At 50.6% G+C, this 26,003-nt stretch overlaps 2 protein-coding genes across 2 annotated transcripts in view; both read right to left on the bottom strand.

Moving 5' to 3' along the window:
* The window catches only part of ARHGEF1 (Rho guanine nucleotide exchange factor 1), an 80,833-nt gene extending 68,064 nt beyond the window's left edge, over nucleotides 1-12,769 (bottom strand). Inside the window, exons 1-5 of the mRNA XM_085534002.1 lie at nucleotides 12,594-12,769; nucleotides 12,415-12,458; nucleotides 9,041-9,112; nucleotides 5,394-5,504; nucleotides 728-829 (exon numbers count right to left, since the gene is read on the bottom strand). Of these exons, the coding sequence (XP_085390128.1) occupies nucleotides 728-829; nucleotides 5,394-5,504; nucleotides 9,041-9,112; nucleotides 12,415-12,441 (312 nt within the window). The 5' untranslated portion in view covers nucleotides 12,442-12,458; nucleotides 12,594-12,769. The remainder of the gene's footprint in view (nucleotides 1-727; nucleotides 830-5,393; nucleotides 5,505-9,040; nucleotides 9,113-12,414; nucleotides 12,459-12,593) is intronic.
* A 2,855-nt stretch (nucleotides 12,770-15,624) lies between these two features.
* LOC146751575 (nonsense-mediated mRNA decay factor SMG9-like) lies at nucleotides 15,625-25,997 on the bottom strand. The gene is made up of 4 exons (XM_085533991.1): nucleotides 25,878-25,997; nucleotides 23,350-23,475; nucleotides 21,984-22,125; nucleotides 15,625-15,844 (listed from the first exon to the last, which is right to left on the bottom strand). Exons 1-4 carry the CDS (start codon nucleotides 25,927-25,929, stop codon nucleotides 15,766-15,768), a joined length of 399 nt encoding a protein of 132 aa, XP_085390117.1. The 5' UTR covers nucleotides 25,930-25,997; the 3' UTR covers nucleotides 15,625-15,765.
* Between the last annotated feature and the right edge of the window lie 6 nt (nucleotides 25,998-26,003).

The following is a 26,003-nucleotide window of genomic DNA, read 5'->3' as shown; positions in this document are numbered from 1 at the left end:
ATAGTTCCCTATGGGATCTCATTGTCCCTATGGGGTCTCAGTGTCCCTATGGGTCCCTATAGTTCCCTATGGGATCTCAGTGTCTCTATGGGGTCCCTATGGGGTCTCAGTGTCCCTATGAGTCCCTATGAGGTCTCAGTGTCCCTATGGGGTCTCTATGTGTCCCTATGGGGTCTTAGTGTCCCTATGTTTCCCTATGGGGTCTCTGTGTCCCTATGGGGTCTCTATGCGTCCCTATGGGTCTCAATGTGTCCCTATGGTTCCCTATGGGGTTTCTATGGGGTCCCTATAGTTCCCTATGGGTCCCTATGGGGTCTCAGTGTCCCTATGTGTCCCTATGGGGTCTCATTGCCCCTATAGGGTCCCTATAGTTCCCTATGGGATCTCAGTGTCCCTATGGGATCTCAGTGTCCCTATGGGATCTCATTGCCCCTATAGGGTCCCTATAGTTCCCTATGGGATCTCATTGCCCCTATGGGGTCCCTATAGCTCCCTATGGGATCTCAGTGTCCCTATGGGGTCTCATTGTCCCTATGGGGTCCCTATAGTTCCCTATGGGATCTCAGTGTCCCTGTGTGTCTCTATGTGTCCCTATGGGGTCTCTATGTGTCCCTATGTGTCTCTATGGGTCCTTATGGGTCTCAATGGGTCCTTATGGGTCTCAATGGGTCTCTATGGGGTCCCTATAGTTCCCTATGGGTCCCTATAGTTCCCTATGGGATCTCACCGCTCCCCTGTCCAGGAAGGTGGCCCCGAACTCCTGGAAGTTTTTCCTTCCTTCTTTGGGGTTGGGACGACGCAGCAACAGCTGAGAGTGGAGCCAACACAGCTGGGAAGGGAACAACAGCACCAAAATCAACCCAAAATGGACCCAAAATGGCCTGAAATCACCCCAAAATGACCCTAAATGGCCTGAAATCACCCCAAAATGGCCCCAAATCACCCCAAAATGGACCTAAATGGCCTGAAATCACCCCAAAATGGACCCAAATGGCCCTAAATCGCCCCAAAATGGCCCTAAATCACCCCAAAATGACCCTAAATGGCCCTAAATCACCCCAAAATGAACCCAAATGGCCTGAAATCACCCCAAAATGGACACAAATCACCCCAAAATGGACCCAAAATGGCCTGAAATCGCCCCAAAATGGACCCAAATGGCCCTAAATCACCCCAAAATGGCCCGAAATGACCCTAAATGGACACAAAATGGCCCTAAATCACCCCAAAATGGCCCAAAATGGCCCAAAAATGACCCTAAATGGCCCCAAATCACCCCAAAATGGACCTAAATGGCCCTAAATCGCCCCAAAATGGCCCTAAATCAACCCAAAATGGACCCAAATGGCCCTAAATCGCCCCAAAATGGCCCTAAATCACCCCAAAATGGCCCTAAATCACCCCAAAATGACCCAAAATGGCCTGAAATCACCCCAAAATGGCCCCAAATCACCCCAAAATGGACCTAAATGGCCTGAAATCACCCCAAAATGGACCCAAATGGCCCTAAATCACCCCAAAATGGACCCAAAATGGCCATAAATCACCCCAAAATGGACCCAAAATGGCCATAAATCACCCCAAAATGGCCCTAAATCGCCCCAAAATGACCCTAAATGGCCCCAAATCACCCCAAAATGGACCCAAAATGGCCATAAATCACCCCAAAATGGCTCTAAATCACCCCAAAATGACCCTAAATGGCCATAAATCACCCCAAAATGGACCCAAATGGCCCTAAATCACCCCAAAATGACCCTAAATGGCCTGAAATCACCCCAAAATGGCCCCAAATCACCCCAAAATGGCCCGAAATGACCCTAAATGGACCCAAATGGCCCTAAATCACCCCAAAATGGCCCTAAATCACCCCAAAAGGGCCCTAAATGGCCTGAAATCACCCCAAAATGGCCCCAAATCAGCCCTAAAATGGCCCGAATGACCCCAAAAGGGCCCTAAAAGGCCCCAAAATGGCCCCAAATGACCCCAAAATGGACTCAAAATGGCCCTAAATCACCCCAAAATGGCCCTAAATCACCCCAAAATGACCCTAAATGGCCCCAAATCACCCCAAAATGGACCCAAAATGGCCCCAAGTCACCCCAAATGGCCCCAAATCAACCCCAAAACAACCCAAAATGCCCCAAAATGTCCCAAAATCACCCCAAAAATGGCCCCAAACCACCCAAAAATGGCCCCAAATCACCCTAAAAGGGCCCCAAATCACCCTAAAAGGGCCCCAAATCACCCAAAAATGGACCCAAAATGGCCCCAAATGGCCCCAAATCACCCCAAAATGGCCCTAAATCACCCCAAATGGCCCCAAATCACCCCAGACCACCCCAAAATGGCCCCAAACCACCCCTAAAATGGCCATAAATCACCCCAAAAATGGCCCTAAATCACCCCAAAATGACCCTAAATGGCCCCAAACCACCCCAAAATGGCCCCAAATCAGCCCAAAATGGCCCCAAATCAGCCCAAAATGGCCCCAAATTACCCCAAATGGCCCCAAAATGGACCTAAATCAGCCCTAAAATGGCCCTAAATCACCCCAAAATGACCCTAAATGGCCTGAAATCACCCCAAAATGGACACAAATCACCCCAAAATGGCCCCAAAATGGCCCTAAATCACCCAAAAATGGCCCTAAATGGCCCCAAATCACCCCAAAATGGACCCAAATGGCCCTAAATCGCCCCAAAATGGCCCGAAATGACCCTAAATGGACACAAAATGGCCCTAAATCACCCCAAAATGGCCCTAAATCACCCCAAAATGACCCCAAATGGCCCTAAATCACCCCAAAATGGCCCGAAATGACCCTAAATGGACACAAAATGGACCCAAAATGGCCATAAATCACCCCAAAATGGACCCAAAATGGCCCTAAATCACCCCAAAATGGCCCCAAATCACCCCAAAATGGACCCAAAATGGCCATAAATCACCCCAAAATGGCTCTAAATCACCCCAAAATGACCCTAAATGGCCATAAATCACCCCAAAATGGCCCCAAATCACACCAAATGACCCCAAATGGCCCCAAATGACCCCAAATGGCCCCAAACCACCCAAAAATGGCCCTAAATCGCCCCAAAATGGCCCCAAATCAACCCAAAATGGACCTAAATGGCCATAAATCACCCCAAAATGGACCTAAATGGCCCCAAAATGGACCCAAATGGCCATAAATCACCCCAAAATGGCCCCAAATGGCCCTAAATCGCCCCAAAATGGCCCGAAATCACCCCAAAATGGACCTAAATGGCCTGAAATCACCCCAAAATGGCCCTAAATCACCCCAAAATGGACCTAAATGGCCCCAAAATGGCCCCAAATCAACCCCAAAACACCCTAAAATGGCCCCAAACCACCCCAAAATGGCCCCAAATCACCCCAAAATGGATCTAAATGGCCCCAAATCACCCCAAAATGACCATAAATGGCCCTAAATTGCCCCAAAATGGCCCCAAATCACCCCAAAATGGCCCTAAATCACCCCAAATCACCCCAAAATGGCCATAAATCACCCCAAAATGGCCCTAAATCACCCCAAAATGGACCTAAATGGCCCTAAATCGCCCCAAAATGGCCCTAAATCACCCCAAAATGGCCCTAAATCACCCCAAAATGGACCCAAATGGCCCTAAATCGCCCCAAAATGGACCCAAAATGGCCATAAATCACCCCAAAATGGACCCAAAATGGCCATAAATCACCCCAAAATGGCTCTAAATCACCCCAAAATGACCCTAAATGGCCATAAATCACCCCAAAATGGACCCAAATGGCCCTAAATCACCCCAAAATGACCCTAAATGGCCTGAAATCACCCCAAAATGGCCCCAAATCACCCCAAAATGGCCCGAAATGACCCTAAATGGACACAAATGGCCCTAAATCACCCCAAAATGGCCCTAAATCGCCCCAAAATGACCCTAAATGGCCTGAAATCACCCCAAAATGGCCCCAAATCACCCCAAAATGACCCTAAATCAGCCCCAAATGACCCCTAAATGGCCTGAAATCGCCCCTAAATGGCCCTAAATCGCCCCAAAATGGACCCAAATGGCCCTAAATCACCCCAAAATGGACCCAAATGGCCCTAAATCGCCCCAAAATGGCCCCAAATCACCCCAAAATGACTCTAAATCACCCCAAAATGACCCTAAATGGCCCCGAATCACCCCAAAATGGACCCAAATTACCCCAAATGGACACAAAATGGCCCTAAATTGCCCCTAAATGGACCTAAATCACCCCAAAATGAACCCAAATGGCCCTAAATCACCCCAAAATGGCCCGAAATGACCCAAAAATGACCCTAAATGGCCTGAAATCACCCCAAAAGGCCCCAAATCACCCCAAAATGGCCCTAAATCACCCCAAAATGGACCTAAATGGCCTGAAATCACCCCAAAATGGCCCCAAATCACCCCAAAATGGACCCAAATGGCCTGAAATCACCCCAAAATGGCCCCAAATCAGCCCCAAAATGGATCCAAATGGCCCTAAATCGCCCCAAAATGGCCCGAAATGACCCTAAATGGACACAAAATGGCCCTAAATTGCCCCTAAACGGCCCTAAATCACCCCAAAATGACCCTAAATGGCCTGAAATCACCCCAAAATGGACCCAAATGGCCCTAAATCACCCCAAAATGGCCCCAAATCACCCCAAAATGACCCTAAATGGCCCCAAATCGCCCCAAAATGGACCCAAATGGCCCTAAATCGCCCCAAAATGGCCTGAAATGACCCTAAATGGACACAAAATGGCCCTAAATTGCCCCTAAACGGCCCCAAATCACCCCAAAATGGACCCAAATGGCCCTAAATCACCCCAAAATGGCCCGAAATGACCCTAAATGGACACAAAATGGCCCTAAATCACCCCAAAATGGACCCAAATGGCCCTAATTCGCCCCAAAATGGCCCCAAATCACCCCAAAATGAGCCAAAATGGCCCCAAATCAACCCAAAATGGCCCCAAATCACCCCAAAATGGACCTAAATGGCCTGAAATCACCCCAAAATGGCCCTAAATCACCCCAAAATGGACCCAAAATGGCCCTAAATCACCCCCAAAGGGCCCTAAAAGGCCCCAAAATGGCCCCAAATGACCCCAAAAGGCCCCAAACCACCCCAAAATGGCCCCAAACCACCCCAAAAATGGCCCCAAATCACCCAAAATGGACCTAAATGGCCCCAAATCAACCCCAAAATGGCCCCAAATCAGCCCAAAATGACCCTAAATCAGCCCCAAATGACCCCTAAATGGCCCTAAATCACCCCAAATGGCCCCAAATGACCCCAAAATGGCCCCAAATCAACCCCAAAACACCCCAAAATGCCCCAAAATGACCCAAATTAACCCCAAATTCACTGACCGCGGGTGCGGGGTCGAACTGTAGGGCGCAGTGAAGGAGGAAGGCGCAGAGATGGGCCGGGCGCTGACGGAGGGAGTCCAGGGTGTAATGGTGGAACAATGGGGTCACGGCCTGTAATGGATAGGGACACATATAGATACATATAGACACCATATAGACACCATAGGGAGACATTGGGACCCATACAGATACATGGGGACCCCATAGAGACACATTGGGATCCATAGGGACACATAGAGATACATAGGGACCCATAGAGACACATAGGGACCAATAGGGACCCATAGGGACCCATAGGGACCCATAGGGACACAGATGGGCCGGGCGCTGACGGAGGGTATCCAGGGTGTAATGGTGGAATAATGGGGTCACGGCCTGTAATGTATAGGGACACCATATAGATACCATAGGGAGACATTGGGACCCATAGAGACCCCATAGAGACACATAGGGACCCATAGGGACACAGATGGGCCGGGCGCTGACGGAGGGAATCCAGGGTGTAATGGTGTAACAATGGGGTCACGGCCTGTAATGGATAGGGATATACATTGAAATGTATTGGGACCCATAGGGACCCATAGAGATACATAGAGATCCATAGGGACACATATAGACCCCATAGGGAGACATTGGGACCCCATAGAGACCCATTGGGATACATAGAGATACATAGGGACACATAGAGATACATAGGGACCTATAGGGATACATAGAGACCCATAGAGACACATAGGGACCCATAGAGATACATAGGGACACATAGAGATACATAGGGACCCATAGAGATACATAGGGACCCATAGAGATACATAGGGACACATAGAGATACATAGGGACCCATAGAGATACATAGGGACACATAGGGACCCATAGAGACCCATAGAGACCCATAGAGAGACATAGGGACCCATAGAGATACATAGGGACCCATAGAGATACATAGGGACACCCATAGAGACCCATAGAGACACATAGGGACCCATAGAGACCCATAGGGACCCATAGAGACACATAGGGACCCATAGGGACACATAGGGACCCATAGAGATACATAGGGACACATAGGGACCCATAGGGACACATAGAGATACATAGGGACCCATAGAGACCCATAGAGATACATAGAGACCCATAGGGAAACATAGGGACACATAGAGACCCCATAGGGACCCATAGGGACACAGATGGGCCGGGCGCTGACGGAGGGAGTCCAGGGTGTAATGGTGGAATAATGGGGTCACGGCCTGTAATGGATAGGGACACATATAGATACCATAGGAGCCTATAGAGGCCCATAGAGACCCATAGAGAGACATAGGGACCCATAGAGATACATAGAGACCCATAGAGATACATAGGGACCCATAGAGATACATAGGGACCCATAGAGATACATAGAGACCCATAGAGATACATAGAGACCCCATAGGGACACATAGGGACCCATAGAGATACATAGGGGTACATAGAGATACATAGAGACCCCATAGGGACCCATAGAGACACATAGGGACCCACTGGGACCCATAGAGATACATAGGGATCCATAGGGATACATAGAGATGCATTGGGAACCCATAGAGATACATAGGGACCCATAGAGACCCATAGGGACCCATAGGGACCCATAGACATACATAGGGACCCATAGAGATACATAGGGACCCATAGAGATACATAGGGACCCATAGGGACCCATAGGGACACATAGAGACACATAGAGACCCATAGGGACCCATAGAGACACATAGAGATCCATAGGGACACATATAGATACCATAGGGAGACACTGGGACCCCATAGAGACCCATTGGGATACATAGAGATACATAGGGACCCATAGAGAGACATAGGGACCCATAGCGACCCACAGGGACCCATAGGGACCCATAGAGACCCCATAGAGATACATAGGGACCCATAGAGACCCCATAAAGACACATAGGGACCCATAGAGACCCATAGGGACACATAGAGACCCATAGGGACCCATAGAGATACATAGGGACCCATAGAGATACATAGGGACCTATAGGGATACATAGGGACCTATAGGGATACATAGAGATACATAGGGACCCATAGAGATACATAGGGACCCATAGAGATACATAGGGACACATAGGGACCCACAGAAATACATAGGGACCCATAGAGACCCATAGAGACACATAGAGACCCATAGGGACCCATAGAGATACATAGGGACACATAGGGACCCATAGAGACCCATAGGGACCCATAGGGACACATAGAGACCCATAGGGACCCATAGGGACACAGATGGGCCGGACGCTGACGGAGGGAATCCAGGGTGTAATGGTGGAATAATGGGGTCATGGCCTGTAATGGATAGGGACACATATAGATACCATAGGGAGACATTGGGACCCATAGGGACCCATAGGGACCCATAGAGACCGAGACCCATAGAGACCCATAGGGATCCATAGGGAAACATAGAGATACATAGGAACCCCATAGAGACACATAGAGATACATAGGAACCCCATAGAGACACATAGAGATACATAGGAACCCCATAGAGACACATAGAGATACATAGGAACCCCATAGAGATACATAGAGATACATAGGAACCCCATAGAGATACATAGAGATACATAGGAACCCCATAGAGATACATAGAGATACATAGGAACCCCATAGAGACACACAGAGATACATGGGGACCCCATAGAGATACATAGGGACCCATAGAGATACATAGGGACCCATAGAGACACATAGGGACCCATAGAGATACATAGGGACCCATAGAGAGACATAGGGACCCATAGAGATACATAGGGACCCATAGAGATACATAGAGACCCCATAGGGACACATAGGGATCCATAGGGACACATAGAGATACATAGGAACCCCATAGAGATACATAGAGATACATAGGAACCCCATAGGGACACATAGGGATACATAGAGACCCATTGGGATACATAGAGATACATAGGGACCCATAGAGACACATAGGGACAATAGAGACCCATAGGGACCCATAGGGACCCATAGGGACATATAGGGACACATAGGGACCCATAGCGACCCATAGGGACCCATAGAGATACATAGAGACACATAGAGACCACATAGGGACCCATAGAGACCCCATAGAGACACATAGGGACCCATAGAGACACATAGGGACCCATAGAGACACATAGGGACCCATAGAGACCCATAGGGACACATAGAGACCCATAGGGACACATAGAGACACATAGAGACCCATAAAGACCCCATAGAGAGACATAGGGACACATAGGGACCTATAGAGACCCCATAGAGAACCCATAAGGACACATAGAGACTCATAGGGACCTATAGAGACCCATAGAGACCCATAGGGACCCATAGGGACACACAGAGACCCATAGGGACCCATAGAGACCCATAGGGACACATAGGGACACATAGGGACCCATAGGGACCCATAGGGACCCATAGAGATACATAGGGACCCATAGAGATACATAGGGACCCATAGAGATACATAGAGACACCATAGAGATACATAGAGATCCCATAGGGACCCATAGGGACCCATAAAGACCCATAGAGACCCATAGGGACGCTATAGGGTCCCTTTAATTAGCTCTAATTAATTAATGATCGTTAATTACCGGCTCGATGTCGTTCTCAAACTCTTCATCCTCAGCTCCAATGATGGGGGCGGGGCCAACGGGGGGCGGGGCCTATCGAGGGGGTGAGGTTATGGGGCTATAAGGTGCTATGGGGTGTCTATGGGGTGTCTATGGGGCACTATGGGGTGTCTATGGGGCGCTATGGGGTGAGGTTATGGGGCTATAAGGTGCTATGGGGTGTCTATGGGGTGTCTATGGGGCACTATGGGGTGTCTATGGGGCGCTATGGGGTGAGGTTATGGGGCTATAAGGTGCTATGGGGTGTCTATGGGGTGTCTATGGGGCACTATGGGGTGTTATGGGGCGCTATGGGGTGAGGTTATGGGGCTATGAGGTGCTATGGGGTGTCTATGGGGCGCTATGGGGTGAGGTTATGGGGCTATAAGGTGCTATGGGGTGTCTATGGGGTGTCTATGGGGCACTATGGGGTGTCTATGGGGCGCTATGGGGTGAGGTTATGGGGCTATAAGGTGCTATGGGGTGTCTATGGGGTGTCTATGGGGCACTATGGGGTGTCTATGGGGCGCTATGGGGTGAGGTTATGGGGCTATAAGGTGCTATGGGGTGTCTATGGGGTGTCTATGGGGCACTATGGGGTGTTATGGGGCGCTATGGGGTGAGGTTATGGGGCTATAAGGTGCTATGGGGTGTCTATGGGGCGCTATGGGGCGCTATGGGGTGAGGTTATGGGGCTATAAGGTGCTATGGGGTGTCTATGGGGCGCTATGGGGTGAGGTTATGGGGCTATGGGGTGTCTATGGGGCGCTATGGGGCGCTATGGGGTGAGGTTATGGGGCTATAAGGTGCTATGGGGTGTCTATGGGGTGTCTATGGGGTGCTGTGGGGCGAGGTTATGGGGTTATGGGGTGCTATGGGGTGAGGTTATGGGGTGCTATGGGGCGCTATGGGGTGAGGTTATGGGGCTATGAGGTGCTATGGGGTGTCTATGGGGCGCTATGGGGTGAGGTTATGGGGCTATGAGGTGCTATGGGGTGTCTATGGGGCGCTATGGGGTGAGGTTATGGGGCTATAAGGTGCTATGGGGTGTCTATGGGGCGCTATGGGGTGAGGTTATGGGGCTATAAGGTGCTATGGGGTGTCTATGGGGCGCTATGGGGTGAGGTTATGGGGCTATAAGGTGCTATGGGGTGTCTATGGGGCGCTATGGGGTGAGGTTATGGGGATATAAGGTGCTATGGGGTGTCTATGGGGTGTCTATGGGGTGAGGTTATGGGGCTATAAGGTGCTATGGGGTGTCTATGGGGTGCTATGGGGCGCTATGGGGTGAGGTTATGGGGCTATAAGGTGCTATGGGGTGTCTATGGGGCGCTATGGGGTGAGGTTATGGGGCTATAAGGTGCTATGGGGTGTCTATGGGGCGCTATGGGGTGAGGTTATGGGGCTATAAGGTGCTATGGGGTGTCTATGGGGTGTTATGGGGCGCTATGGGGTGAGGTTATGGGGCTATAAGGTGCTATGGGGTGTTATGGGGCGCTATGGGGTGAGGTTATGGGGCTATAAGGTGCTATGGGGTGTCTATGGGGTGTCTATGGGGCGCTATGGGGTGAGGTTATGGGGCTATAAGGTGCTATGGGGTGTCTATGGGGCGCTATGGGGTGAGGTTATGGGGCTATAAGGTGCTATGGGGTGTCTATGGGGCGCTATGGGGTGAGGTTATGGGGCTATAAGGTGCTATGGGGTGTCTATGGGGCGCTATGGGGTGAGGTTATGGGGCTATAAGGTGCTATGGGGTGTCTATGGGGTGCTATGGGGCGCTATGGGGTGAGGTTATGGGGCTATAAGGTGCTATGGGGTGTCTATGGGGCGCTATGGGGTGAGGTTATGGGGCTATGAGGTGCTATGGGGTGTCTATGGGGTGTTATGGGGTGAGGTTATGGGGCTATAAGTTGCTATGAGGTGTCTATGGGGTGCTATGGGGCACTATGGGGTGAGGTTATGGGGCTATAAGGTGCTATGGGGTGTCTATGGGGTGTCTATGGGGCACTATGGGGTGAGGTTATGGGGCTATAAGGTGCTATGGGGTGTCTATGGGGCGCTATGGGGTGAGGTTATGGGGCTATAAGGTGCTATGGGGTGTCTATGGGGCGCTATGGGGTGAGGTTATGGGGCTATAAGGTGCTATGGGGTGTCTATGGGGTGTCTATGGGGTGAGGTTATGGGGCTATAAGGTGCTATGGGGTGTCTATGGGGCGCTATGGGGTGAGGTTATGGGGCTATGAGGTGCTATGGGGTGTCTATGGGGCGCTATGGGGTGAGGTTATGGGGCTATAAGGTGCTATGGGGTGTCTATGGGGTGTCTATGGGGCACTATGGGGTGTTATGGGGCGCTATGGGGTGAGGTTATGGGGCTATAAGGTGCTATGGGGTGTCTATGGGGCGCTATGGGGTGAGGTTATGGGGCTATAAGTTGCTATGGGGTGTCTATGGGGTGTTATGGGGTGAGGTTATGGGGCTATAAGTTGCTATGGGGTGTCTATGGGGTGTTATGGGGCGCTATGGGGTGAGGTTATGGGGCTATAAGGTGCTATGGGGTGTCTATGGGGCGCTATGGGGTGAGGTTATGGGGCTATAAGGTGCTATGGGGTGTCTATGGGGTGTCTATGGGGCACTATGGGGTGAGGTTATGGGGCTATAAGGTGCTATGGGGTGTCTATGGGGCGCTATGGGGTGAGGTTATGGGGCTATGAGGTGCTATGGGGCGCTATGGGGTGAGGTTATGGGGCTATAAGGTGCTATGGGGTGTCTATGGGGCGCTATGGGGTGAGGTTATGGGGCTATAAGGTGCTATGGGGTGTCTATGGGGCGCTATGGGGCGCTATGGGGTGAGGTTATGGGGCTATGAGGTGCTATGGGGCACTATGGGGAGCTATGGGGTGTCTATGGGGTCATATAGGATGTCTATGAGGTGCTATGGGGTGTCTATGGGGCACTATGGGGTGTCTATGGGGCACTATGGGGTGAGGTTATGGGGTTATGGGGTGCTATGGGGTGTCTATGGGGTCATATAGGATGTCTATGAGGTGCTATGGGGTGTCTATGGGGCGCTATGGGGTGAGGTTATGGGGTTATGGGGTGCTATGGGGCGCTATGGGGTGCTATGGGGTTATGGGGTGCTATGGGGTGAGGTTATGGGGTGCTATGGGGCGCTATGGGGTGAGGTTATGGGGTTATGGGGTGCTATGGGGCGCTATGGGGTGAGGTTATGGGGTTATGGGGTGCTATGGGGCGCTATGGGGTGAGGTTATGGGGTTATGGGGTGCTATGGGATGATATGGGGTGCTATGGGGTGGGGATGTGGGTCCCTGCCCCACACTTATGGGGTCGGCGCTCACCCCAGCGATGGCCCCATCCGGATCCATGGGGTGGAAATCGAAACCTATAGGGAGAAACGTGTGGGGTAGATGTGGGGCAGGGGGGGGTGGATCTATAGGGCGGCCCTATATAACCCTGCCCCACACTTATGGGGCCAACCCCCCCCCCCCCCTCAGCCCCTATTTCTCCCCACACCAACCTTCGTTGTGGGTCTGCTGCTCCGTCCCCTCTATGGGGCTGCCCTAGAGATGTGGGGCAGGGGGGGAATCTATGGGGCGGCCCCACAGGATGTTCTATGGGGTGGAGGTTGTCGGCTGCCCCATAGCGGAAGCTCCGGGTGGGGCCGCGGTTTTTCCCCTCCCCCCCCCCGATTTCCTGTAGGAAGTGATGCGATCCCATAAGAGATGTGGGGCTGCCCCATAGAGCACTGCCCCATAGAGACCCCATAGGGACCCATAGAGACCCACAGAGACCCACAGAGACAATAGGGACCCATAGAGACCCCATAGGGACCCATAGAGACACACAGAGCCCACATAGGGACCCATAGAGGCAATAGGGACCCCATAGGGACCCATAGAGACCCCATAGGGACCCATAGAGACACACAGAGCCCACATAGGGACCCATAGGGACCCATAGAGGCAATAGGGACGCCATAGGGACCCATAGAGACCCATAGAGACCCCATAGGGACCCATAGAGACACATAGAGACCCATAGAGACCCCATAGGGACCCATAGGGACCCATAGAGACACACAGAGACAATAGGGACCCATAGAGACCCCATAGAGACCCATAGGGACCCATAGAGACCCCATAGAGACCCATAGAGACCCATAGGGACCCCATAGAGACCCCATAGAGACCCCATAGAGACACATAGAGACCCCATAGAGACCCCATAGGGACACATAGAGACCCCATAGAGCCCCATAGGAACCCCATAAGGACCCATAGGGACCTACAGAGACCCATAGAGACCCCATAGAGCCCCATAGAGGCAACAGGGACCCATAGAGACCCATAGAGCCCCATAGAGACCCATAGGGACCCCATAGAGACCCATAGGGACCCACAGAGACCCATAGGGACCCATAGGGACCCCATAGGGACCACACAGGGACCCATAGAGACACACAGAGCCCACATAGGGACCCATAGGGACCCATAGAAACCCATAGGGACCCCAAAGTGACCCATAGGAACCCCATAGAGACCCATAGGGTCCCTATAGAGACACACAGAGACCCCATAGAGACCCATAGGGACACATAGAGACCCCATAGAGACCCATAAGGACCCATAGAGATACATAGAGACACATAGAGATACATAGGGACACATAGGGATACATAGGGACACATAGAGACCCCATAGGGACCCATTGGGACCCATAGGGACCCATAGAGACCCATAGGGACCCATAGGAACCCCATAAGGACCCATAGGGACCTACAGAGACCCATAGAGACCCATAGAGACCCACAGAGACAATAGGGACCCATAGAGACCCCATAGAGACCCACAGGGACCCCATAGAGACCCATAGGGACCACATAGAGCCCCATAGGAACCCCGTAGACCCATAGGGACCTACAGAGACCCATAGAGACCCATAGGGACCCATAGGAACCCCATAAGGACCCATAGAGACCTACAGAGACCCATAGAGACCCATAGAGAAACACAGAGACCCCATAGAGACCCATAGAGACCCATAGAGACCCATAGGGACCCATAGGGACCCATAGAGACCCATAGGGACCCATAGGGACCCCATAGAGACCCATAGAGACCCATAGAGACACATAGAGACCCATAGAGACCCATAGAGACCCATAGAGACCCATAGGGACCCATAGAGACCTACAGAGACCCATAGGGACCCATAGGGACCCCATAAGGCCCCATAGATCCCCGCCCCATAGATCCGGATCCGCCCCACATTTCCCGCCCGACACTCACTTCCGTCTTCGCCTCTTCAGCTCCACTTCCTGCTTCCGGCTTCCGGTGTGTGGGGGTAATCATTTCCGGTACAGACACTTCCGGTATAGACACTTCCGGTATTGACACTTCCGGTTCGTCGCTCCTTTACAGCGCCCCCTAGCGATCAAGTCCTCCAATACCTCCAGCCTCCCTTTAGCTCCGCCCACTCCGCCAAGCCCCGCCCACGATCATGTTAATGAGGTCTTAAGCCACGCCCCCCAATGCAAATAGGGTCCCTATGGGGTCTTCAGCCCCATATGGGGTTTCAATGGGGTCTTCAGCCCTATATGGGGTCTCTATGGGGTCTTCAGCCCTATATGGGGTCTCTATGGGGTCTTTAGCCCCATATGGGTCTCTATGGGGTCTTCAGCCCCATATGGGGTCTCTATGGGGTCTTCAGCTCCATATGGGGTATCTATGGGGTCTTCAGCCCCATATGGGGTCTCTATGGGGTCCTCAACCCTATATGGGGTCTCTATGGGGTCTTCAGCCCCATATGGGGTTTCAATGGGGTCTTTAGCCCCATATGGGGTCTCTATGGGGTCTTCAGCCCCATATGGGTCTCTATGGGGTCTTCAGCCCCATATGGGGTCTCTATGGGGTCTTGAGCCCTATATGGGGTCTTCAGCCCTATATGGGTCTCTATGGGGTCTTCAGCCCTATATGGGGTCTCTATGGGGTCTTCAGCCCTATATGGGTCTCTATGGGGTCTTTAGCCCCATATGGGTCTCTATGGGGTCTTCAGCCCCATATGGGGTCTCTGTGGGGTCTTCAGCCCTATATGGGGTCTCTATGGGGTCTTCAGCCCCATATGGGTCTCTATGGGGTCTTCAGCCCTATATGGGGTCTCTATGGGGTCTTCAGCCCCATATGGGTCTCTATGGGGTCTTCAGCCCCATATGGGGTCTCTATGGGGTCTTCAGCCCCATATGGGGTCTCTATGGGGTCTTCAGCCCTATATGGGGTCTCTATGGGGTCTTCAGCCCTATATGGGGTCTCTATGGGGTCTTCAGCCCCATATGGGGTTTCAATGGGGTCTTCAGCCCTATATAGGGTCTCTATGGGGTCTTCAGCCCTATATGGGGTCTCTATGGGGTCCTCAGCCCTATATGGGGTCTCTATGGGGTCTTCAGCCCTATATGGGTCTCTATGGGGTCTTCAGCCCTATATGGGGTCTCTATGGGGTTATGTATTTACATTACACTGCATTACCAACAGCGGCCACCAGGGGGCGCTATGAACCTTATATTTAATACCTTTATTATTATGGGGGGGGGGACCCCAAAATGGGGCACTTATGGGGCGGAGGGGGGGGGGATATGGGGCCGAAATGGACCCCCCCCCATATTAAGGACCCCACCCCTATTATGGAGCCCAATTTTATCCCAATAACCGGCTGTATTCGGCCAACGCGGAGGATTTCTTCACCCCGTCCCAAATGCGGGCGGCGTAATGGAACCTGAATGGGGGGTAATGGGGTTAATGGGGCCTCATATCCCCCATATAATCCCATATAACCCCATATAACCCCATATAACCCCATATCCCCCCATATAACCCCATATAACCCCATATCCCCCCATATAACCCCATATGAACACCATAACCCCCCATATATCCCATATATCCCCCCATATAACCCTATAGACCCCATATAACCCCATATAAACCCATATAACCCCATATAACCCCATATACCCCCATATACCCCCATATAACCCCATATACCCCCATATAACCCCATATAACCCCATATAACCCCATATAACCCCATATTAACACCATAACCCCCCATATATCCCATATATCCACCCATATAGCCCCATATAACCCCATATATCCCTCCATATCCCCCCATATAACCACATATAACCCCATATTAACTCTATATAACCCCATATATCCCCCATATAACCCCATATAATCCCATATCCCCCCATATAACCCTATAGACCCCATATATCCCCATATATCCCCCTATATAACCCCATATAATCCCATATATCCCATATATCCTCCCATATAATTCCATATAACCCCATATCCCCCCATATAACCCCCTATATCTCCCCATATAACCCCATATAACCCCATATATCCCATATATCCCCCCATATAACCCCATATAACCCTATAGACCCCATATAACCCCATATAACCCCATATAACCCCATATAACCCCATATATCCCCATATAACCCCATATAACCCCATATAACCCCATATAACCCCATATCCCCCCATATAACCCCATATAACCCCATATATCCCCATATAACCCCATATCCCCCCATATAACCCCATATATCCCCATATAACCCCATATAACCCCATATAACCCCATATAACCCCATATCCCCCCATATAACCCCAAATCACCCCATATAACCCCAAATCACCCCTTATAACCCCATATAACCCCATATCCCCCCATATAACCCCATATCCCCCCACATAACCCCCCATATAACCCCAAATTAACACCATATCCCCCATATATCCCCCCATATAGCCCCATATAACCCCATATATCTCATATATACCCCCATATATCCCATATATCCCCCCATATAACCCCATATATCCCATATAAACCCATATAACCCCATATATCCCCACATAACCCCATATAACCCCATATAACCCCATATATCCCATATAACCCCATATATCCTATATATCCCCCCCTATATCCCCATATATCCCACCATATAACCCCATATCCCCCCATATAACCCCTTTAACCCCATATATCCCCATATCCTCCCTATAACTACATATCCCCCCATATAACCCCATATATCCCCATATAACCCCATATCCCCCCATATAACCCCATATACCCCCCCATATCCCCCCATATAACCCCATATCCCCCCCTATAGCCCTATATTAGCCCCATAAAACCCCATATAACCCTATTACCCCCCCATATAACACTATAGACCCCATATAACCCCATATAAACCCATTATAACCCCATACCCTCCCCATACAACCCCATATCCCCCCGTATATCCCCATATCCCCCCATATAACCCCATTACCCCTCATATAACCCACATATTCCCCCATATCCCCCCCTATAGACCCCATATAATCCCATATAACCCCATATATCCCATATATCCCCCCATATATCCCCATATCACCCCATATCCCCCCATATAACCCCATATAACCCCATGTCCCCCCATATAACCCATATAACCCCATATATCCCCATATAACCCCATATACCCCCATATACTCCCATATAACCCCATATAACCCCATATAACCCCATATAACCCCATATACCCCCATATATCCCGTACCAGTTCCTCTCTGTGAGCATGGAGTGTGACAGCTGGGCCCTGTTGGCCGCCATGACCCCATATAACCCCATATAACCCCATATTAACCCCATATAACCCCATATAACCCATATAACCCCATATATCCCCCATACAACCCCGTATAACCCCATACCCCACCTACAGCCCTATATTAGCCCCATATAACCCCTATAACCCCATATCCCCCCATATAACCCCATATATCCCCCATATCCCCCCATATATCCCATATATCCCCCCATATAACCCCATATATCCCATATAACCCCATATAACCCTATATAACCCCCATATAACCCCATTATAACCCCATATCTTCCCCATACAACCCCATACAACCCCATATAACTCCATACAACCCCATATAACTCCATCTCCCCCTCATATAACCCCATATCCCCCCATATACCCCCATATCCCCCCATATAACCCCATATCCCCCCATATAACCCCATACAACCCCATATATCCCCATATAACCCCATATATCCCCCCATATAACCCCATACAACCCTATAGACCCCATATAACCCCATATAACCCTATTACCCCCCCATATAACCCCATACAACCCCATATAACCCCATATCCCCCATATAACCCCATATCCCCCCATATAACTCCATATATCCCCATATACCCCCATACAACCCCATATATCCCCATATAACCCCATATATCCCCATATCCCCCCATATAACCCCATATATCCCCATATAACCCCATATCCCCCCATATAACCCCATATAACCCCATATCCCCCCATATCCCCCCATATCCCCCCATATAACCCCATATAACCCCATATAACCCCATATAACCCCATATAACCCTATATAACCCCATATACCTCCATATATCCCATATAACCCATTACCAGTTCCTCTCAGTGAGCATGGAGTGTGACAGCTGGGCCCTGTCGGCCACAATAATCCCATATAACCCCATATAGCCCCATATAATCCCATATATTCCCCCATATAACCCATATGTCCCATATAGCCCCCCATATAGCCCCATATCCTCCCCATTACCCCCCCATAGCCCCATATAACCCCCTATAATCCCATATATCCCTCCATATTCCCCCATATAACCCCCCATATAACCCCATATCCCCCCACGCAACACCATATAACCCTATTATCCCCCCATATAACCCTATAGACCCCATATAACCCCATATCCCCCCATATAACCCATATAACCCCATATCCCCCCATATAACCCCATATAACCCCCATATAACCCCATATCCCCCCATATAACCCCATATAACCCCATATAACCCCATATATAACCCCATACAACCCTATTACCCCCCATATAACCCCATATAACCCCATACATCCCCATATAACCCCATATACCCCCCCATATAACCCCATATATCCCCCCATACAACCCCATATAACCCCATATATCCCATATAGACCCCATTACCCCCCATATAACCCCATATATCCCCCCATATCCCCCCATATAACCCCATATAACCCCATATAACCCCATATAACCCCATATCCCCTCATATAACCCCATATATCCCATATCCCCCCCTATAGACCCCATATAACCCCATATCCCCCCATATAACCCCATATAATTGGCCCCATTACCAGTTCCTCTCAGTGAGCATGGAGTGCGACAGCTGGGCCCTGTTGGCCGCCATGACCCCATATAACCCCATATAACCCTATAGACCCCATATATCCCCATATCCCCCCATATAACCCCATATAACCCCATATAACCCCATATATCCCATATATCCCCCCATATAACCCCATATAACCCCATATCCCCCCATATAACCCCATATAACCCCATATCCCCCATATAACCCCATATAACCCCATATAACCCCATATAACCCCATATATCCCATATACCCCCATTACCAGTTCCTCTCTGTGAGCATGGAGTGTGACAGCTGGGCCCTGCTGGCCGCCATGACCCCATATAACCCCATATAACCCCCTATATACCCCCATATATCCCATATATTCCCCATATAATCCCATATAACCCCATATCCCCCATATAACCCCCATATATCCCCATATCCCCCATACAACCCCATATAACCCCATATATCCCATATAACCCCATATATCCCATATAGACCCCATATACCCCCCATATAACCCCATATATCCCATATATCCCCATATAACCCCATATAACCCCATATCCCCCCATATCCCCCCATAGACCCCATTATAACCCCATATCCCCCCATATAACCCCATATATCCCATATATCCCCCCATATATCCCCATATAACCCCATATATCACCCCATATAATCCCGTGTAACTCCATATAACCCCATATATCCCCCCATACCCTCCCCCATACAACCCCATATCCCCCCATATAACCCCATACAACCCCATATATCCCATATATTCCCCCATATAACCCTATAGACCCCATATAACCCCATATATCCCCATATAACCCCATATAACCGCATATAACCCCATATACCCCCATATAACTCCATATAACCCCATATCCCCCCATATAACCCCATATAACCCCATATATCCCATAGAACCCCATATATCCCATATATCCCCATACAATCCCATATAACCCCATATCCCCCCATATAACTCCATATCACCCCATATAACCCCATATAACCCCATATAACCCCATATAGCCCTATAGACCCCATATAACCCATTACCAGTTCCTCTCAGTGAGCATGGAGTGTGACAGCTGGGCCCTGTTGGCCGCCATGACCCCATATAACCCCATATAACCCCATATAACCCCATATCCTCCCATATCCCCCATATAACCCCATATATCCCCATATAACCCCATATAACCCCATATCCCCCCATATAACCCCATATAACCCCATATAACCCCATATCCCCCCATATCACCCCATATAACCCCATTATACCCCGTATAACCCCATATAACCCCATATATCCCCATATATCCCCATATAACCCCATATACCCCCATATAACCCCATATAACCCCATATAACCCCATATAACCCCATATAACCCCATATAACCCCATATCCCCCCATATAACCCCATATAACCCCATATAACCCCATATAACACTATTACCCCCCCATATAACCCCATATAACCCTATTACCCCCCATATAACCCCATACAACCCCATATAACCCCATATATCCCCATATCCCCCCATATATCCCCCCATATAACCCCATATAACCCCATATAACCCCATATAACCCCATACAACCCCATATAACCCCATATATCCCCATATCCCCCATATATCCCCCATATAACCCCATATAACCCCATACAACCCCATATAACCCCATACAACCCCATATAACCCCATATAACCCCATATAACCCCATATCCCCCATATAACCCCATATAACCCCATATATCCCATAGAACCCCATATATCCCATATATCCCCATACAATCCCATATAACCCCATATCCCCCCATATAACTCCATATCACCCCATATAACCCCATATAACCCCATATAACCCCATATAGCCCTATAGACCCCATATAACCCATTACCAGTTCCTCTCAGTGAGCATGGAGTGTGACAGCTGGGCCCTGTTGGCCGCCATGACCCCATATAACCCCATATAACCCCATATAACCCCATATCCTCCCATATCCCCCCATATAACCCCATATATCCCCATATAACCCCATATAACCCCATATCCCCCCATATAACCCCATATAACCCCATATAACCCCATATCCCCCCATATCACCCCATAAACCCCATTATACCCCGTATAACCCCATATAACCCCATATATCCCCATATATCCCCATATAACCCCATATACCCCCATATAACCCCATATAACCCCATATAACCCCATATAACCCCATATAACCCCATATCCCCCCATATAACCCCATATAACCCCATATAACCCCATATAACACTATTACCCCCCCATATAACCCCATATAACCCTATTACCCCCCCATATAACCCCATACAACCCCATATAACCCCATATATCCCCATATCCCCCCATATATCCCCCCATATAACCCCATATAACCCCATATAACCCCATATAACCCATACAACCCCATATAACCCCATATATCCCCATATCCCCCCATATATCCCCCCATATAACCCCATATAACCCCATACAACCCCATATAACCCCATACAACCCCATATAACCCCATATAACCCCATATAACCCCATATAACCCCATATAACCCCATATAACCCCATATATTGGCCCCATTACCAGTTCCTCTCGGTGAGCATGGAGTGTGACAGCTGGGCCCTGTTGGCCGCCATGATTCTCCCCCTCAACCTTCCCACCAAGTTCCCGAACGATCCGTGACCGCGATAAGGGGGAAGTAACGGGAACAGCGGGCCGCCCCCACCTGCAACCGGAAACACGGCATTGCCGCCGGAAGTAACAACCACTTCCGGGAGATATACTTCCGGTACACAACACTTCCGGGTTTCGGAATAAGACCTCACCGGAAGTATAGCCCACTTCCGGGAGACTCACTTCCGGTACAACCCATTTCCGGGAGACAACCCACTTCCGGTATAACCCACTTCCGGTAGAACCCACTTCCGGTACAACATCAACTTCCGGGAGACCACCCACTTCCGGGAGACAACCCACTTCCGGTAGAACCCACTTCCTGTAGAGCACCCACTTCCGGTAGTCCACTCACTTCCGGTAGAACCCAGTTCTGGGAGACCCCACTTCCGGTAGATCACTCACTTCCGGTACAACATCCACTTCCGGGAGACAACCCACTTCCGGGAGACCACCCACTTCCGGGAGACCACCCACTTCCGGGAGACCCCACTTCCGGTGGAACCCACTTCCGGTAGAACCCACTTCCTGGAGACCACTCGCTTCCGGTATAACCCGCTTCCGGGAGACCACCCACTTCCGGTACAACCCGCTTCCGGGAGACCACCCACTTCCGGTACAACATCCACTTCCGGGAGACCACCCACTTCCGGTGGAACCCACTTCCGGGAGACAACCCACTTCCGGGAGACAACCCACTTCCGGGAGACCACCCACTTCCGGTAGAACCCACTTCCGGTAGACCACACATTTCCGGTAGAACCCACTTCCGGCAGACCACTCACTTCCGGAGACCCCACTTCCGGGAGAACCCACTTCCGGTAGACCACCCACTTCCGGGAGACCCCTCTCCCACTTTCGGTATATGAGAACATGTAGCCACCGGAAATACAACCCACTTCCGGGTTCCGGAATACGCAATAGCCGGAAATACACCCCACTTCCGGGAGACCCACTTCCGGTAGAACCCACTTCCGGTCGATCCCACTTCCGGTATGTGGGAACATGTTACTACCGGAAATACACCCCACTTCCGGTAGATCCACTTCCGGTAGAACCCACTTCCTGTAGACCATCCACTTCCGGTATATGGGAACAGTTCAACACCGGAAGTACACCCCACTTCCGGTAGACACCACTTCCGTTAAACCCTCCACTTCCTGTAGACCACCCACTTCCGGTATATGGGAACAGGTCGCCACCGGAAGTACACGCCACTTCCGGTAGACCCCCCACTTCCGGTATACGGCAACATGTCGGCACCGGGGCTGTTTACCTGTCCGTGGGGGGGCGTCGTCAGCTTCCGGTTCCATCGGGGGTAACAGGAAGAGATTGACCTCGGTGGGGAGCGACGGGAACGGGAGACCCGGAAATAGGCCGCAATCCAGCACGGACAGAGAGCCTGGGGTATAGGATGGGGGGGGGTAATATGGGGGCCATAGGGACCCATAGAAACCAATGGGGACCCATAGAAACCAATGGGGGAGCACAAACAGCGCCCCCCTGTGGGCGGGAGGAGGTACTGCACCCATAGGGACCCATAGAAACCAATGGGGACCTATAGGGAGCCATAGGGACCCATAGAAACCAATGCGGACCCATAGAAACCAATGGGGGAGCACAAACAGCGCCCCCTGTGGGCGGGAGGAGGTACTGCACCCATAGGGACCCATAGAAACTAATAGGGGCCCATAGAAACCAATGGGGGAGCACAAACAGCGCCCCCCTGTGGGCGGGAGGAAGTACTGCAACCCCATAGGGACCCATAGAAACCAATGGGGATTCATAGGGACCCATAGAAAACAATAGGGACCTATAGGGAACCATAGGGACCCATAGAAACCAATGGGGGAGCACAAACAGCGCCCCCCTGTGGGCGGGAGGAGGTACTGCAACCCCATAGCAATACATAGGGTCCCATAGAAACCAATAGCGATCCATAGGAACCCATAGAAACCAATGGGGGAGCTCAAACAGCGCTCCCCTGTGGGCGGGAGGAGGTACTGCACCCATAGGGACCCATAGAAACCAATGGAGGAGCTCAAACAGCGCCCCCCTGTGGGCGGGAGGAGGTACTGCACCCATAGGGACCATAGAAACCAATAGGGACCCATAGGGACCCATAGAAACCAATGGGGACCCATAGAAACCAATGGAGGGAGCACAAACAGCGCCCCCCTGTGGGCGGGAGGAGGTACTGCACCCATAGGGACTATTAGGGACCCATAGAAACCAATGGGGACCCATAGAAACCAATGGGGAGCACAAACAGCGCCCCCCTGTGGGTGGGAGGAGGTACTGCAACCCCATAGGGACCCATAGAAACCAATGGGGACCCATAGAAAACGATAGGGACCTATAGGGAGCCATAGGGACCCATAGAAACCAATGGGGGAGCACAAACAGCTCCCCCTGTGGGCGGGAGGAGGTACTGCACCCCCATAGGGACCCATAGAAACCAATAGAAGCCCATAGAAACCAATGGGGGGAGCACAAACAGCGCCCCCCTGTGGGCGGGAGGAGGTACTGCAACCCCATAGGAATACATAGGGTCCCATAGAAACCAATAGCGATTCATAGGAACCCATAGAAACCAATGGGGGAGCGCAAACAGCGCCCCCCTGTGGGCGGGAGGAGGTACTGCACCCATAGGGACCCATAGAAACCAATAGGGACCCATAGAAACCAATGGGGGAGCACAAACAGCGCCCCCCTGTGGGTGGGAGGAGGTACTGCAACCCCATAGGGACCCATAGAAACCAATGGGGTCTATGTATATATGGGGGGGTCCATCTATAAGGGGGGGTCCATGTACATATGGGGGGGGTCCATGTATATATGGGGGGGGTCAATGTATATATGGGGGGGGTCCATGTATATATAGGGGGGGGGTCTATATATATGGGGGGGGTCCAGCTCTATATGGGGGGGTCCAGCTCTATATGAGGGGGGGTCCATGTATATATGAGGGGGTCTATGTATATATAGGGGGGTCCATGTATATATGGGGGGGGTCTATGTATATATGGGGGGGGTCCATCTCTATATGGGGGGGGTCTATGTATATATAGGGGGGTCTATGTATATATAGGGGGGTCCATGTATATATGGGGGGGTCCAGCTCTATATGAGGGGGGTCCATGTATATATGGGGAGGGTCCAGCTCTATATGGGGGGGTCCATGTATATATAGGGGGGTCTATGTATATATAGGGGGGGTCTATATATATATGGGGGGGGTCTATGTATATATAGGGGGTCTATGTATATATGGGGGGGTCCATCTATATGGGGGGGGTCTATGTATATATAGGGGGGGTCCATGTATATATGGGGGGGTCCATGTATATATGGGGGGGGGTTATGTATATATAGGGGGGTCTATGTATATATGGGGGGGTCCATGTATATATGGGGGGGGTCCATGTATATATAGGGGGTCCAGCTCTATATGGGGGGGGTCTATGTATATATGGGGGGGGTCCATCTATATATGGGGGGGGTCCATGTATATATGGGGGGGTCTATGTATATATATGGGGGGGGTCCATGTATATATGGGGGGTCTATATATATATAGGGGGGTCTATGTATATATGGGGGGGTCTATGTATATATAGGGGGGGTCCATGTATATATGGGGGGGTCTATGTATATATAGGGGGGTCTATATAAATATGGGGGGGGTCCAGCTCTATATGGGGGGGGTCCATCTATATATAGGGGGGTCCATGTATATATAGGGGGGTCTATATATATATGGGGGGGGTCCCCGTGTTGCCCCCCCCCCATATTAAATCCTACCCTTATATTTGAGGTGTGAATGAGCCATGAGTCGATCCAGGATTTGATGCATCTGATGGAGCCGACGGGGACAAAAGGATTCGGGACGGGCCCGGTTCTGTACAAAGACTGGGATAGAATGGGGTT

This window comes from Coturnix japonica, unplaced genomic scaffold (genome assembly GCF_054131305.1).
Source record: "Coturnix japonica strain WE unplaced genomic scaffold, WE-NBRP24 Scf073, whole genome shotgun sequence".
Classification (NCBI taxonomy): domain Eukaryota; kingdom Metazoa; phylum Chordata; class Aves; order Galliformes; family Phasianidae; genus Coturnix; species Coturnix japonica.
This window is presented reverse-complemented; position numbering and strand designations above follow the sequence as displayed.